Source organism: Saimiri boliviensis, chromosome 1, assembly GCF_048565385.1.
Source record: "Saimiri boliviensis isolate mSaiBol1 chromosome 1, mSaiBol1.pri, whole genome shotgun sequence".
Lineage (NCBI taxonomy): Eukaryota > Metazoa > Chordata > Mammalia > Primates > Cebidae > Saimiri > Saimiri boliviensis.
In genome coordinates, this window is record NC_133449.1 from 199,134,585 (window position 1) to 199,150,029 (window position 15,445).

At 41.6% G+C, this 15,445-nt stretch overlaps 2 protein-coding genes across 2 annotated transcripts in view; both read right to left on the reverse strand.

The window, feature by feature from the left end:
* WDR36 (WD repeat domain 36) overlaps positions 1-1,162 on the reverse strand; it is a 40,793-nt gene extending 39,631 nt beyond the window's left edge. The window contains exon 1 of the mRNA XM_039471020.2: positions 879-1,162. Within this exon, the coding sequence (XP_039326954.2) occupies positions 879-1,040 (162 nt within the window). The 5' untranslated portion in view covers positions 1,041-1,162. The remainder of the gene's footprint in view (positions 1-878) is intronic.
* Positions 1,163-7,380: 6,218 nt separating this feature from the next.
* TSLP (thymic stromal lymphopoietin) lies at positions 7,381-12,398 on the reverse strand. Its single transcript, XM_003920934.3, has 5 exons — positions 12,365-12,398; positions 11,811-11,947; positions 10,943-10,987; positions 10,223-10,357; positions 7,381-8,219 (listed from the first exon to the last, which is right to left on the reverse strand). The coding sequence occupies exons 1-5, from the start codon at positions 12,396-12,398 to the stop codon at positions 8,097-8,099; spliced, it is 474 nt and encodes a 157-aa protein (XP_003920983.1). The 3' UTR covers positions 7,381-8,096.
* Between the last annotated feature and the right edge of the window lie 3,047 nt (positions 12,399-15,445).

Genomic DNA, 15,445 nt, shown 5'->3' on the forward strand with positions numbered 1-15,445 from the left:
TTTTTTTGAAACGAGTCTCGCTCTGTCGCCAGGCTGGAGTGCAGTGGCCCGATCTCTGCTCACTGCAACCTCTGCCTCATGGGTTCAAGCAATTCTACTGCCTCAGCCTCCCAAGTAGCTGGGACTACTACAGGCGCGCGCCACCAAGCCCAGTTAATTTTTGTATTTTTAGTAGAGACGGTGTTTCACCCTGTTGGCCAGGATGGTCTCGATATCCTGACCTCGTGATCGGCCTGCCTTGGCATCCCAAAGTGCTGGGATTACAGGCTGAGCCACCGCGCCCGGCCGAAATTTACCTTTATAGTTCATATAAAGGTGCTACAGTATAATGATATCTACCTTGCCAAGAAACGGCTGCAAGGCTTAGAGTGACAGTGCCAGACACTTAGCGTTAGTTGAAAATAACTGATTGCTATCAGATATTTTCCCTAACCGTAATTAATCTCACCCTCTCTGATCATCCCAATGTATTCTACCTAGTGCGAATTTCTAAGCCAGATCATGTCACCAATAACGTAATAGCGTGCGTGTTTTTCTCTCTCATTAAGAATGCAAGAAGTAGAGATTTGTCTTAATCATGTTTCCACCTTCAAGGGAAGATCAGTAAGTATTCACTGAACAAATATTATTGCCACAGAACTGAGATGTGGTCTAGCAGTGTCCCCTTGGCCAGCCTGCCTCTGAAACTCGCCCTAGCAGGACTGCAAATGCTAAATCAGCACGTGTTATGTGATCGGATGGTGAAACATTAATAGGACAGAGAAGGGTTAAAGAAGGGAAGCCCGTGGTAGACGGGAAGAGAGAACCGGATTGCTCCAGGACAGAGTGAGGGGTCGGGAGGGATGATTCCTGGGAAGCCAACCAAAGAGGTCACTCACGTCATAAGTGTGGAAACTCTTGCCTACGCAGGTTGTTACATAGAACCGGCGCTTGAGCGCGCTGAACCGCACCACGTGTGGAATGTCGTTGCTGAAAAGCCCCAAGGCCCGGAACCCCGCAAACAGCGCGCTGGCTGTGCGCTTTTCCGAGGCCTGTTCCATCGCCGCGGCGATCCCGGCTCCTCTCCGCTCCGGTCGTGAAGGAAAACACGTACCCAGCCCCTTCAGCGTAGCAGTCCTCGGCCACAGCAGGAGACCCAAGACCGCTTCCGGCGCTCGCTGCCAATCGCGTTTCCGGAGACTACCCTCAGTGCAACACATAAAGTGCTCCCTCCAGAGCTCGCATGGGAGGCGTGACCGCAGTTCCGAAGGCTACGGTTTCCAGCACGTTGCCTCGCGTTGTTCTTCCGACTCTTTTGCTGCTGAGGGAAACGCCTCAGGTTCCCACCGGACTGCAGGGAAGCGCGACTCCCAGGAGAGTGGCGAGGAAATCAACGTCTCGGAGATGAAAACGAGTTAAACATATGATTATTAAAAAATGTACCAAAACGTGAGACTGGAAAAATTTGAACACTGGACATCCGGTGATATTAAGGAATTATCTTTAATTTTTACATGTGATAGTAGCATTATGAATACATTTCTAAAGATTCGCATCTTTTGGATACGTATTCACATATTTACAGAGGAAAACCATAATGGACATTTCAAAGGGGACAGAGGGATGCACCCACAGACTCCCTGGGGAGTAGAACTAATTACTTGGGGGAGGGAACTGCTCACTTGGGCAACTTGGATGAATATAGAGTTCTCCCGGAAAAGGAAGATAAATATTAAATGTTATTGGGACCCCTGGATTAAGTCAGTATTCCTTGAGGTTGGCTGTCAAAAGCAGACAGTAGCGGCTCTAAAGAGGAGCTCGTCAGGATACAAAGGAGAGCCTGGGCAGTTCTTTAGAGCTAAGTGCCTTAGGGTGTTGAAAAAGACTGATTCTAGTGCAGTAGGTGTCAGATTCTTCATTCTTCAGGAGCCAGCTACCTTATCAAGTTGCAGGTTTGGGGAGCAATGTCTGAGCATGTAAACTAAAATAGTGGTGACCTTACAGCCCAGGACCAAAGTTCGATATATGGAATAAGCCCTTATCTTACTGTTTTGTTTCCATTTCATTTCTTTTCTTTTCTTTTTTTTTTTTTTTTTTTTTTTTTGAGACGGAGTTTCGCTCTTGTTACCCAGGCTGGAGTGCAATGGCGCGATCTCGGCTCACCGCAACCTCCGCCTCCTGGGTTCTGGCAATTCTCCTGCCTCAGCCTCCTGAGTAGCTGGGATTACAGGCACGTGCCACCATGCCCAGCTGATTTTTTGTATTTTAGTAGAGACGGAGTTTCACCATGTTGACCAGGATGGTCTCGATCTCTTGACCTCGTGATCCACCCGCCTCGGCCCCCCAAAGTGCTGGGATTACAGGCTTGAGCCACCGCGCCCGGCCCCATTTCATTTCTTTTACGGAAGTGTTTTGGCAGCCTAATAAGGTTTGGATAGAGTGACTAATGAAAACATACTTTTACTTGAAAGGGATGAAGAGGGTCTATTATACCTAATGAACAGAGATCAGTGTAATCTCTCGGGTGCCTTCCAGTTCTAAAATGTAATTATTTTATTATGAAACAAAAGTAACTTGTTAGCTAATTTTAATATCTTGTTAGCTAATTTAATATCTAATATTTAATAAAAAATTTTTCTTGAACAAAAAAAATTGATGTATTTTGCATTTCTTGTCACAGAGCCTCAAACACTTTGGATGTTAAGATAATTAAGGAGAAGATGCTAACAGAATGAGAGCTTGTTATTTAGTTGACATGTTGTACTTACTTGTACTTTTGTTTATACCCCGGATTTCTAAATAGCAGTGCACATTTTCAGCCATGTTTGTCGTATGACTTAAAAGTGGACAAGTTGCTAATTATTTGTAAATGTTATTTAAATTAAAAAAGAGGAAAAAAGAGCATCTCATTGTACCATTAACTTATTTATTTGGCTTATTTTGTTTTAAAAGTTTAGTGAGTAAGCTCCAAAAATGTAGAGAATTTTTTTTCATTTTGTTCATTAATACATAACAGGCACATGGAACAGTATATGGAACAAAAAGAGTGCTTAATAAACATTTGTTTAACAAAAAAAGCTAAATTTAAGTAATAAAATGCTAAAAATGTGGAATGTTCTCTTTTTTATGTTTCCTCCCAAAGTAATGAGTTATGTACTTTAGCATCCCCAATATTTAAACTCCCTCTTTGTCCTTCGCCCAAGATTTGGGCGCAAATCCTTCATGGTGGAGCAGGAAAAGGAAGCATTTGACTTACTTTGGCCATTGCATATGAGCAAACGTGATGTTCACAAAGTCCCAGCAGAAGCTTGAAGAATTTAAGCTCTTGCTCTTTTCCATTGCTGAAAGAGAAAGGCATGTCTCAAATAGAAGCTGCTTTTCCAGTCTGGGTCCTGAAAAGAGAAGGTCTGTCGATAAGATCTGCAGCTGACTTGAGGTTACCGGTTTGTAATGAGTGAGAATTAACTGTTGTTGCAAGCCAGTAAGACTTAGTGTTTGTTTGCCTTCTAATTATGACCTAGCAAAAGTCTATGTGAATTTTGGAGAAATGTGTGAAAGTTAACATCTAAAAATAAAAATATACATATAGTTTATTTTTCTTTATACAAGTTTCAAAGCTGCATTACAGAAAGTGAGGACTGGGCTGCAGGTTCACAAATGGCAAATATCCTCTAGTGTGATTTTAAGGTTTCCAAATTATTCATGTTCTTAGTTGTGTGCAAAAGGATGACACAGAATAAAGGCTCAGTGGATGTCTGATGCTTGAATAAATGCAAGTTTAATTTTTATTTTGCAACTTTGGGGGAAAAGAAGGGACAGGGTTGTTTTAAAAGAAGCTGTGAAAGGGCCGGGCACGGTGGCTCACGCCTGTAATCCCAGTACTTTGGGAGGCTGAGGCGGGTGGATCACAAGGTCAAGAGATGGAGACCATCCTGGTCAACATGGTGAAACCCCGTCTCTACTAAAAATACAAAAATTAGCTGGGCATGGTGGCGCATGCCTGTAATCGCAGCTACTCTGGAGGCTGAGGCAGGAGAATTGCCTGAACCCAGGAGGCGGAGGTTGCGGTGAGCCGAGATCGTGCCATTGCACTCCAGCCTGGGTAACAAGAGCGAAACTCCGTCTCAAAAAAAAAAAAAAAAAAAAAGTTAAAAAGAAGCTGTCAAGAATAATGACAGGTTACAATAACATTGATTGATAGTTTCCTTTTCCTTTTGCACAGAAGCAGATGACAGGAATCAGAGAGTTTATCTGTTAGTTGCTGCTGCCAATTCAGTTTCTGACTCATGATGGCCTTTAAAACAGTTTATTCTTGGGAAACATGTATTTAACTTTTAATTCACTTTAATTCCTTCATTCCTTTACTCAGCATGTGTATTGAGAACTACTATGTGCTAGATATTGTACCAAGGTAAAATATGGGCTACACTCTTAAATTATTACCAAATCTTCCTCAAATGCCACATACATTTGATATTTACCCTGAATTATTCCATAAACTTTATATCTATAATATCTGCTCCAAACACAGTCTAAGTTCACCCTCAATGCAGTTTGAAATGCCCTGTCACTCTACTCTCTTCCACACAAGAATAGCTAGCAGAAAGGAGAGTAGAACAGGGAAGGGTGTCGGGGCATAAAAAGACTGCATCTATGAGCACCATCTCGAAGAGTGGCATCTCAGCTACAATTGGAAAGACAATCATCTATTAACATGAGAGTTGTTTATAGAAAGTTTCTTAGCCCATTTGTGCTGCTATAACAAAATACCTGAGACTAGGGAATTTGTAAACAACAAAAATTATTTCTCACAGTTCTGGGGCTGGGTAGTCCAAGATTTAGCTGCTAGCAGGTTTGGTGTGTGGTGAAGGCCTGTTCCTCATATATAGCACTGGCTAGGTGTCAACACATAGGAGAAATGACAGAAAGGGCAAAGGGTGATGAACACTATGTCCTCACATGGTAGAAGATGGGAAGAACAGAAGAAACTAGGCTAGTTTCCTCCAGCCTTTTTATAAGGAACTAATCCACTTATGAGGGTGGAGCCCTCCGGATATAATCACTTCCCCAAATACAGTGGGGATTTAAGCTTCAACATGAATTTTGGGTAGGACACATGTTCAAGTCACAGAGGGAAACAACGTGAAATATGCCAAATAATGGCATCCTATTTACATGTTTACTTTTCCTGTATCTCTACCATCCCGGGTCACAATTTTAGGCTTGCTCCCTAAGATATTGGGGCTTACCTTCATCTTGCTCATCCCTTACTCCTACTTCAAATTAAATCAAGATTAATTTTGTCTTGGCATTCAGGTAAATTGTAGCATTAAACAGTAAGAAACAATAACCACCATTACAGAAAAACAAAAACAAAAATTTTATTTAACTAGCTCATGGAATGGCAAATCCAAAGAAGGGTGAGGTCAAGACAGATTAATCTACATGTATAATTATATATTTACAACGTCAGCCTATTTCCATCTTTCTCTGCCATCCATGGCTTCATCTCAATGCTGGTTTTAGGATAATTGTTAACTGTAATTGCCACTGCATGTTTCTGTGTTTGTATCTCATGAGAGGGGAAGACCATCACTCTATTACCTTTTTTTAAAGTGAGGAAACTTTTTTTAAACTATGAAAACAGAAAATAGAAAAAAATGCAGCAACAGCACTAAAAGTGAGGATGCCTCAGTTTGGAATTCACTTACCCCCTCTCCTACAAACCTCTTGCTCCCCACCTCCACACATCAAAATGACACTCTATGTATAAGAAATATCAAAAACAAAGAGACCTAGAAAGAGTGTAACAGTGGGCACAAATTACTTGGCAAACAAAATGTGGAAATGTTGTAATGTAAGGGTACAATTATCAATAAATGGCTTCAGTAATTTTTTAGGCATTGGATAAAAATAGTATCAGCAACAAGAAAGCAAAACTGTATGGATACAAAGAAGGGAAGAATTATAACAGAAGTAGACTTTCATACAGCTTTCTTAGCCTCTGAATGAAGGAGACAAAAGTGAGAATATAGATAATATAAATAGCGTAACTAACAATGTAGTCTGAATAGGTATATATCCAACTTTATATGCTTAAATCACAATTTGAAACTTTTTTTTTCGACCATGAAACATTGATATAACTGGCCATATACTAGTCCACCAAGAAAGCCTCAATACATTTGAAAAACCAGAGATGTATGATCCATATTGTGGCAACATTTGGAAAGTTCTTACTAAATTAATATGATGCATCCTCTTACCCATTATTTTTGACTGTGTAATTTAAATGATTTCTTTTATATTAGGACAGATATGGAATACATAGAAAAACAAAATATATAAATTACACTACATTTTTAAGATAAAGCAGAAGATTCAAAGAAACTGCACTTAATGGGATGACTTTGTGCTGCCTCCTTTCTCCCTAATCCTCAATTCTTTTGGGGAAATTGGGCCCAAAACTTTGTGAAAAATTGTGAGTGTATTTCTTTTCACAGTTCAATAAAAACTAGTCAGTGAATCCTTACTAAAATGGAGTTAATAGACTTAAAGGAATTTCACTTATAATGACATTTAAGGACTTGGATCAGGTCTTCAGAGGAAGATTTTTGGAAAGCAGGCATGTCCCAATTTTCCTCAAGACAAAAGAAACTGCCTATTCAGCCACACCCTGAGCTTCTCTGGACAAAGGCTGAGTCTTACTTACTTTTCTGTTCCCATTGCTTGGCTGAAGTCTTGTTCCACAGTAAGTACTCTTTAAATGCTTATAAGGACATATAATGTAAGCTTCCTCTTACCTGTTGGCAGGTAAGATGGATTTAAGGATAATGAGCTTCCCCTCTTCTGTCATGGTTTAGCCCCAACTAACCTCAAGGGAGTGATTAGAAGAGCATGTCTACTCCTAGGAAAAATCAGTGCATTCCCATGTGCTCTATTTTGGCTTAGGTTCTATGACCAGGGTCGCCCTTCCTATTGGTATTTGGAGGATTCTGAGTGGAAGGTGAGTGAGAGGGTGCCTGTGGCTCTAGCTTGCTGCAAAAATTCAAGAATAGATTTGATATCCCCTGTTCACTTTTGCCTACTTTGTTTCTTCTGGGTGTGTGGAAGGTTCAAGAGGAGAGAAAATAGAAAAAGACCAGTGACAAAATTTAAGAAAAGGATGATTGCAATGCATCCTGAGCTGCCTATCTCCAAATATTCTTTCCTATAAGCAGAGCCAACAGCTATAAAGGGGAGGAGTCAATGGGCTCCAAGGATGAGTGGAGGTAAAAACTTGAAGAAAGATAATGTCCCTTAGAAAAGTATGTGTGTAAATTGTCTACGAACTAGATTTGAAAGATGATTCACAAGAAACGAATTTGAGAATTATTTTATTAAGAAATATATAGTGTCAATCACAAAGAAACATGTACATTTTCAAAAGTGTTCACAAAATAAATTAAAGTACATTTTATAATACATATATATAAATTTATATATAATGTGTGTGTGTGTACATATATACACACACACAGTTTGTAACAAAAATACTTCTCAGGATCTACTTGCATATACCACTCTTGTCTGCTAGACAATATTTAAAACTTGGCTTAGAATACTTTCACAGTATTTTGCTTGAAAATTATTTTAAATTACTTCATTATATTTACAACTATTTGTGAAACCCCATGTGCATTTATTTTCTTCTCTTGTAAATTTTTAGTTTAACACAATTAGTGTCATTACATGCAGAAGGAATGTCTGCCTTTTAAACATAAATTTAGGTGCTATCGTTGAGTTAAATATTTTTCCTTTTTCAGGGAATGAAGCCCTAATACACTTTTGGATTTTCCTTTTGAGTAATGCTTATACAATTACAGCTGCGAATTTCTGCCACGAAGCCAGTCATCAATGTTATGGAAGCTTCCCTCAATATTTGAGGAGTAGTATTTCCCCTGCATTATAAACTTACATTAAACAATAACAACTTACAAAAATAAGTTAAGAAATTCTTCTGTAATTAAAAGATAACTATTTGTGGTCTTCTTTGTCACAGTTAATGTTTCATCTACTTAATAAAGATGATTTATTTTGGTGCTGTGAAACATGACCATAATAAAGATGGTTTACTGTCATTTCCTTAAAGTTCGAATGAAGCGACGCCACAATCCTTGTAACTGTGAGACTTGTTCCAGACACTTATTGGTTGTGACTTTTCTTTTTTTCCTCTTCTTCATTGCCTGAGTATCATTTATCTGTAGAATGTGAGAATCAATAGTCAAAATTACTTTTCACTATCTTTAGTAACTGTTGTGTGCAGGTTATGTTGCCTACTCCATGCAAATCCACCTTTCAATGTGTTTCCAAAGCACCTGCTTACTATGTGCTAGTATGTGCCTTCTCCAGGGGCATGCCTTCCTATTTCTCCATCCACGCACTCTTGCTTCAAGGACAAGCACCACCTCCTTCAAAAAGCCTCTGCTAATAGCTCACACCTTGCTTTTGGAAACTCTTCTAGTGCTTAAGAGTGTGTGTCATTTAACTTGGCTCTCACATGCTTTCCTTAACATTGCATCACAGGTATTCCCCATAGCACTGAGGACATTGTCTTAATCATAGGAAACACTGAATATTTGTTGAATGATTAAGTAAATGAATGAATTGCTGATTTCAAGATCTCCCTGACAAGATCACAAGTTCCTCATGGGCAAGAACTATCTTATACCTCTTTATAGACATAATTCAGTAGACATAGTCTAGTTTTTGGACCCAAAATGCATGCTCCTCCTCCCCATCCTTCCTCCTTCCCTGCCCCAACATCTAGATGTGCCGCAGACCTCTGAGGGCTTATTTTAAAGAGGATTCCAGTGTATGTCTTTATCTGAATTACCTTTGAGTAGTGCACTGGGGCTCCTAGACACACGGTATGCAGATTAATAAAGTCACGGGGTTACTAAGCACAAATCTTACAGTTTAAAATATGCAAAGTCATAACTATTATTAGTCTTAGACTCCCCATTTGGGCTTGGGAGGTGACTGAAGTAAATTTCTCCAAACTCTCCCTTTCTCACATGCTGTCCAAAAACTTGACGTAACTTTTTGTTTGTGCTCTTATTTGAAGGAATTTTATTGTGGCCATCTGTAGATTTGCCAGGGCCTCCTTCATAAGAAGGCATGGAGTCAAATAGGTTTCTCATATGGCTGTCTGGTATTGAATTTCTAATTCAAGCTCAATCCAGAGCAGCCCTATGACTTCAATCCTCAACCTCTAAAAAGTGACAGTCTTGTCCATCTACTTAGATTGCAGATGTATAAAGTTCACTAGGTTAATAAGGAGCAATCATACATATCTGCACTTGTCTCTCTCTTTCTTAAAGTTGTCATGATGAAGATAAATTCTCTACTTTACTTGCTGACTGAAATAAATATTTATTGAGTGCCTACTATGTGCCAGGCACTGTTCCAACTACATTTACATGTATTGACTAATTTAATCCTCATAAACAACCTGGATAAGACTGATAAGACATTTACTTCACCCATGAAGCTACAGTACACAGAGGCTAAGTAATTGATCCAAGTCTTTACAGAAGTTATGGGGCAAGGATTCAATCTCAGGCAGACTGTCTCCAGAGTTCCCACGCCTAACTTTCCGCTACACTATCTCCATATTTAATGCTACACATGCATTCAAATGCAAATAACTACATCTGTAAAAACATGTAAAGAGACAGCAATAGCACCCATACAAGCAATTAAGTAAACGTAGGATAGAGATTTTATGTATAATGCAACATTTTAACAAAGAAGCTCACAATAACTAAGTGATAAGAACAAGCGGTGTTGCTCAAACTTTGGACTGGACAAAAATCTCTTACAGAACCCCATAACCTGAGATTTTGATGTTGAATGTCTGGGCTGAGTCCCTGAGAACTGGCATTTTTAATAGCTATATCCCTAAGCTGCAGCAATCAAAACATCCTGATATAGGAGGCTCACTCATCATACCTTGAAACATTGCCCTAAGGTTTAGGACCGTAATTCAGCCAAAACGGACTCAGAACCCTAGAAATAGATGGGTTTAAGTCAAGGTATCAACGTGGGACTAACTGACATCCTACCGCTTTTACTCTGCTCGTTTGCTCTTGAAAAGATGAAACCTAGATAAAAGTCGGAGAACGGCTTCTACACGAAAGCCCCAGTTTAATTCAAGGTTATCCCCAAGGTATAAAGCGAGCGTCTGAGGCTTCAGGCTTACCTGAGTTTCCGAATAGCCTGGGCACCAGAGAGCGAGGGTAGCGTTAGTTCTCACAGCGAACAGTTCCTTGGCCAGCGACGCGCAGCCGAGGGTGGGATTGAAGGTCAGGCGCTGGATTTCAGTAAGGCAGTGTGACTGCTCATCGACGGCGAAGTTTAAGAGAAAAGGCGAAAACACCAGAAAGAACAAAAAAAAGAGCGAGAGAGAGCGTTGGTGAGAACTGAGTGAAAGGGGAGGCGAGGAAGGTTGGGGAGGAGCGGAGAACCCCACAAACAAGAGTAAGGGCGATTGAGAAGAGCAAGGAAGAACCAACCGCTGGGGAGCAGGGGCGTGGCGAGGGTGGCAGAGGGCGCCTGTTGCGAAAGGACAGTCACCCACGCTCGCTCCGCCCAAGTCTCCAGGCCGCCGAGGAAGCCAAAAGCCTGCGCCCGAGCGTGAAGGCTGGGACCCCAGTAGGTGGTGCCCCCGACAAGATTTCCTGGTCCCAGTTCCCGATTTGCCTTTCCTCCGGATAGAGACTTCCTCTCCCTAAATTGGAACAGAAGTGTTGCCCCAAGCTAGGCGCAGCCCAGGGCTGGCAGCCCAGTTGTCCCCTATCCCCGCCGGCGTTGTCCGGGAGCCTAGGCACCTCCCGGGGTTCTGCACACCGCAGACTACTCCGTCTCCAAAATGCCTAGCGCCTCCCTGGAGAAAGCCAGCAGCACTGACCTCTCTACTCACCCGATTGTTACAAAAGATGGTGGTGTTGAACTCGGTACTTTTGGTCTGGAAGAAAGAAAAATGTGACAAGGAGGGTCAAGACTTTCAAGTCTACAAGGAAAATCATTCCCCCACCCTTTGTTCCCAGGCTTTAAAGGTGCTCTGAAAACAGTTTACAGTCAGATACCTGTTTCCTACATCATCGACAAGGCAGTGAACTTGTCTTCAGATAGTGCTGGCTAGTGTTTGAAACCACACCAAAAGGTTCAGGTCTCAGAGGGAGACCTCCCCACTTCCTTCCCTCAAGTCACGACTGCGCACGGCACTATGCTTGTGAGCAATAATGCCATTCTTTGGATGTCCACATCTGTACTGTAGCCGTTCATGAATACAAATTCTATCTAGAAATTAGGTTAATCAGGAAAATGATTACTACAAAAATTCTAAGTACATCATATTCTATAATAAATTGCATCCTGAAACATCTAAAACACTGGAGAGACCTGAAGCACAGCATCAGTCCTTAGGGCTTAGCTCATGAGAATGATCTCTCTTTTACTCCTCTTTCTTAAGCTCTTACCTCCTGCTGTCTTTTTACAGCATAAACGGAGCAGTACTTTAGCAGAGGATAGACATCCTTGATGCATAATGCACTGCCTATCAGTATCTGCTCTTCATCAGCATCTGCAGGCTTAAAATGTGCTAATTTCTAAATAATTATTTTAGATGCCAATATTTGAGTGTCACTTGTACAAGTTCTTGACAAAATGTGGGAGCCGTTATTTTTTTTGAAATTATTTTTCTTTCCTACAAAGTTAAATTGTAGAGTGTGTGTATGTCTACCTTTCTGATGAAAATACATTTGTTTCAGAAAAGTTTCTTCACTTACCCCACTCATATATGTACGCAAGTCTTCACCAATAGTACGCCAATACTCTTTTTTAATCTCCATAAAGTCACAGTTAGTGAAGTCGTAAGTTAGCACCAGCCCTACAAGTTGTAAGATGAAGATTTTCCTGAAAGAAACTGACAGAACATATAGTAAGGTATCAGGGAATGTATCTGGAAACCCAGTTCCACCCCAGTTTCACACTAAACCCTTCCCGCCAAGGCTGAGTTGCCTCTAGATCTGTAGGGCCTGCCTTAGGGGCCAGTGCTCAAGCACCAGGCTTTGCCTCTCTTTTCCAGTACACAAGAGGCCCTTATTCACCCATGCTGTTGCCTTAAGTTGGAGTCTCCCTGATGCTCCAGAGCTTTCTGGCTGCACATATATAACACCTAAACGCCTACGGGCTCTTTTCTCCTAGGCCAATGATTTTCTACCATGTCATTCTCTTCCTTTATAGAATTCTGAATTGATGATGTGAAAGGAAAAAAAAAAAAAAGGAGTAGCTAAATCTATGGAATTTTAACATTAGTAAAGTCATCAGGAATTTCCCTCACCTTCCTCCTTTTTGCTTTGCCCTAAATTCTTCATATGTGTGAATGTCCTTTAAGAAATGGATACTGGTGTCTTTCTCCTATAGGGCGAAATGACCAATTCTTTCTGTTTGGGAAAAACACCTTCTGAAACCAGCAGTCGCTTTAAAGATTTGGGAGTCCTTGCGTACTGCCCATGCGTCCTGAACACCTTTGAGCATTTCGTGTGAACACTCAACTAGTGCTTTCCCTTCTCCTTGGCTAGTAAGAAACTGTGCTTACTTATGGGATGCTTAGGATGGTAGGTGCAGTCTCAATCTTCGACAGTGCTTCCCTGCGAAAGCATTAAATGTGCAACCGTGACCAGAAACTCAGGGGCAGGAAAAATAAGAGGATGAAATAAATGGAAAAAGATCTGATGTGTCTTGTTCTCAAAAACCCTACTTTTCAAATTTCCTGTATCAATTTCAGGAAAAGCGCCTACTCTTGGTAACTAGGGTCACCTTAGGGGCTGAATTGTCCTCTAGCACGTTCTAGTAGGTGTCAAGAACTTTTAAAACCACAAAGTCCAGGGCCCAGCCACCTTCACCGTCACACACTTAACGCCAGCGCTGGACTGCGCTGTTGGATGCGCAGCGATGAGCGCACGGAGAGGATGCAGTCCTGCGCCCAGCTCTCCCGGAGGTGGCGCACGCTTTCGTGCGCTCTGCTTCCCTGCGCTCTGCTTCGCTGAGGCTGAGCCCCGCGCCGCGTAGCCTGGAAAACTTCGGTCACCTGGGGCCTGAGCCGGGGCACCGGTTTTAGAGACAGGAGAAGCTACAAGATGGCAGCCTCAGATTTGGACTAGCAAACTCTTGCTGATTCAGAAAAGAATGGTTAAAAACTCAACCAAGTGAGTCAGGGAGAACGCCCTAGAGGATGTCTAGCAGTCTTCCTAGCTCCAGCAGCACCAACGGAGGGCTGAAGCCGGGGAAAGGCCGACACACTGATCAGGTTGCTGAGATAAACCCCCTGCTCCGCCCTAGCTTGGCTACTGCTGCCCCGGGCCCCCTCGACACATATCTCCCCTCTCTCTCTCCTTCCCTTCAGCTCCCCGGTCCATCTTCCCCCTACCCCCCTCCCTCGCGTGTCAGAACCTGCATTGCCCTGGTCCTTGGAAAGTTCCTAGGAGTCATCGCTCGGAGCAACGAGATTGGACACCGTGTGTACATACCAGCAAATTTCACAGGCCATGCGGTGCCTGCGGAAAAAGAGCAGGGAAGGTCGAGGGGTGCGGGAAAACAGTAGGGAACAAACTCCAGCCAGAGTTAAACTCTTTTTCATAGAAGGCACTCGTCGAGAGGGGCGGAAAACCTCTGATTCACCGCTGACTCCAAAGATGCTGCTTTTCTGGGATTCTTCATGTGTTGTACTTAAGTCACCACAGCATTAATTGAAAAAGAAGTCCATTTTTCCTCCATCACCAACTTCTCAGGGTATTGGGGGATAATGCCAAAGCCTGATTCATCTGTTGTGACATCAGAGGTGATTCTGGTCGGCAGCTGGACATTGCATAGGCAGACAGGAGCTAAACCCAGATTTCTTCACTAGGCTGGGATAGCTCCAAGAGACAAAGGCAAGGGCATGGTGGCTGCTTCTGTCACCTTCACCTCACTTACCCTCCCCCTCTAGTGGCTTGTTGTAGGGTCAGAGAGTGTGACTGCCCACTGGAACCTTCAGCTTCATCTCTTGATTGCTGATGGGGGCAAGAACAGCAGAAAGCAGCCTGCATTGAGGTTCGACTTGCATTCTACTGGAAGTATAACCAGAATGCCTCTCCCTTATTTTGTTTCCTCCTTTAAAACCCCCTGTATCTATGATCTATGCAGTCTTTGTAGAGATGAGGCAAGCAGGGTGTCTCCACCTCCGACATTCTGAAAGGCGTCTTTTTGTCTGTTAAAACATTGCTTAACACTTGTTCCTGTTGCCCCCAATTTCCTTATCTGTAATTATGTGACCTCTTAGATCACCTTGATTATATTACTTTTCTGTTCAAAAAGTTATTGGAAAACAACCTACTCAAGGTTGTTTTGAGATTTACAATTTTCCTCTTGCATTGACTCCAAGCTGTCTTTCCAGCCCTGTCTTCTTCATCCTCTTAGGCATCCAGCAAACAGTATCTGAAGGTAATATGGTGTAAACCTGCTCTGAGCTTTCTTCTTCCAAATCTCCCAATATGATATGTTAGATTTTCATGTCTTTCCATGTTCATCTTGTTTGATGTCTCCAAAAGTGGTCTCCTACCTGGATGTGACCTCATTATTTTTTAAGCCACATTTATTTAGGACCTCTTTCTATGGCTTCCACAGATTGCTTCACATTTCAATAATGCTTTTCAACCTTATCTCTTTATTAGATTGCAAGTTCTTTAAAAATAGTTAATGTTTTACAGCAGACCATTTGCTCACTCTTTACTTTTCCAGTAGCATTTGAAGTGACTTCCAATAAATACATTGGTGCCAAAAGATAAAAAACAATCAAGGTGAGACAAAACAATGGAACAAAGGAATAAGGCATTTAGAATCAGGTTCAGAAAAGGCTACAGAAAAGCATTACTAAAAACTGGAGAATTAAAACAATTGATTTCAAAAATGAGTTCTGAGCTTCCAAACAACCACTAGGCTATGACTAGCTTTGTTACCCACAAACTCACTATGAAAACCAATTTTTCTTAAGCTTTTGGTTAAGAAAAATTGATCATAAGCACAACAGGGCTCAGGCTTCTGTACTACATGTAATAGATATTTAATGAATTCTCAATATGCTTAAGCATATTAACCTCTTATGAAGATCATTGTCAGGGAGAAATTCTTTTCCATTGAAAGAATCTCTCTATAAAGACTTCCTTTTCTAGCTCTTTGCTGCTGTCTTTCTGGAATGTGCTTATGTCTTGTTTGGGGCAACAAATCAGACCAAGACCATCTGTGAAAATTCCTGGTGAGCTGAAAAGCTTCCTGTTTTTCCTCTCTTTTTATTTGTCCAAATGCTGAAGGAGTGAGCAGTATCTCCATACCTAGTTTGTCAAGAATGGTGTGTCTTCTATATGGAAATAGAAGTGAGATCATT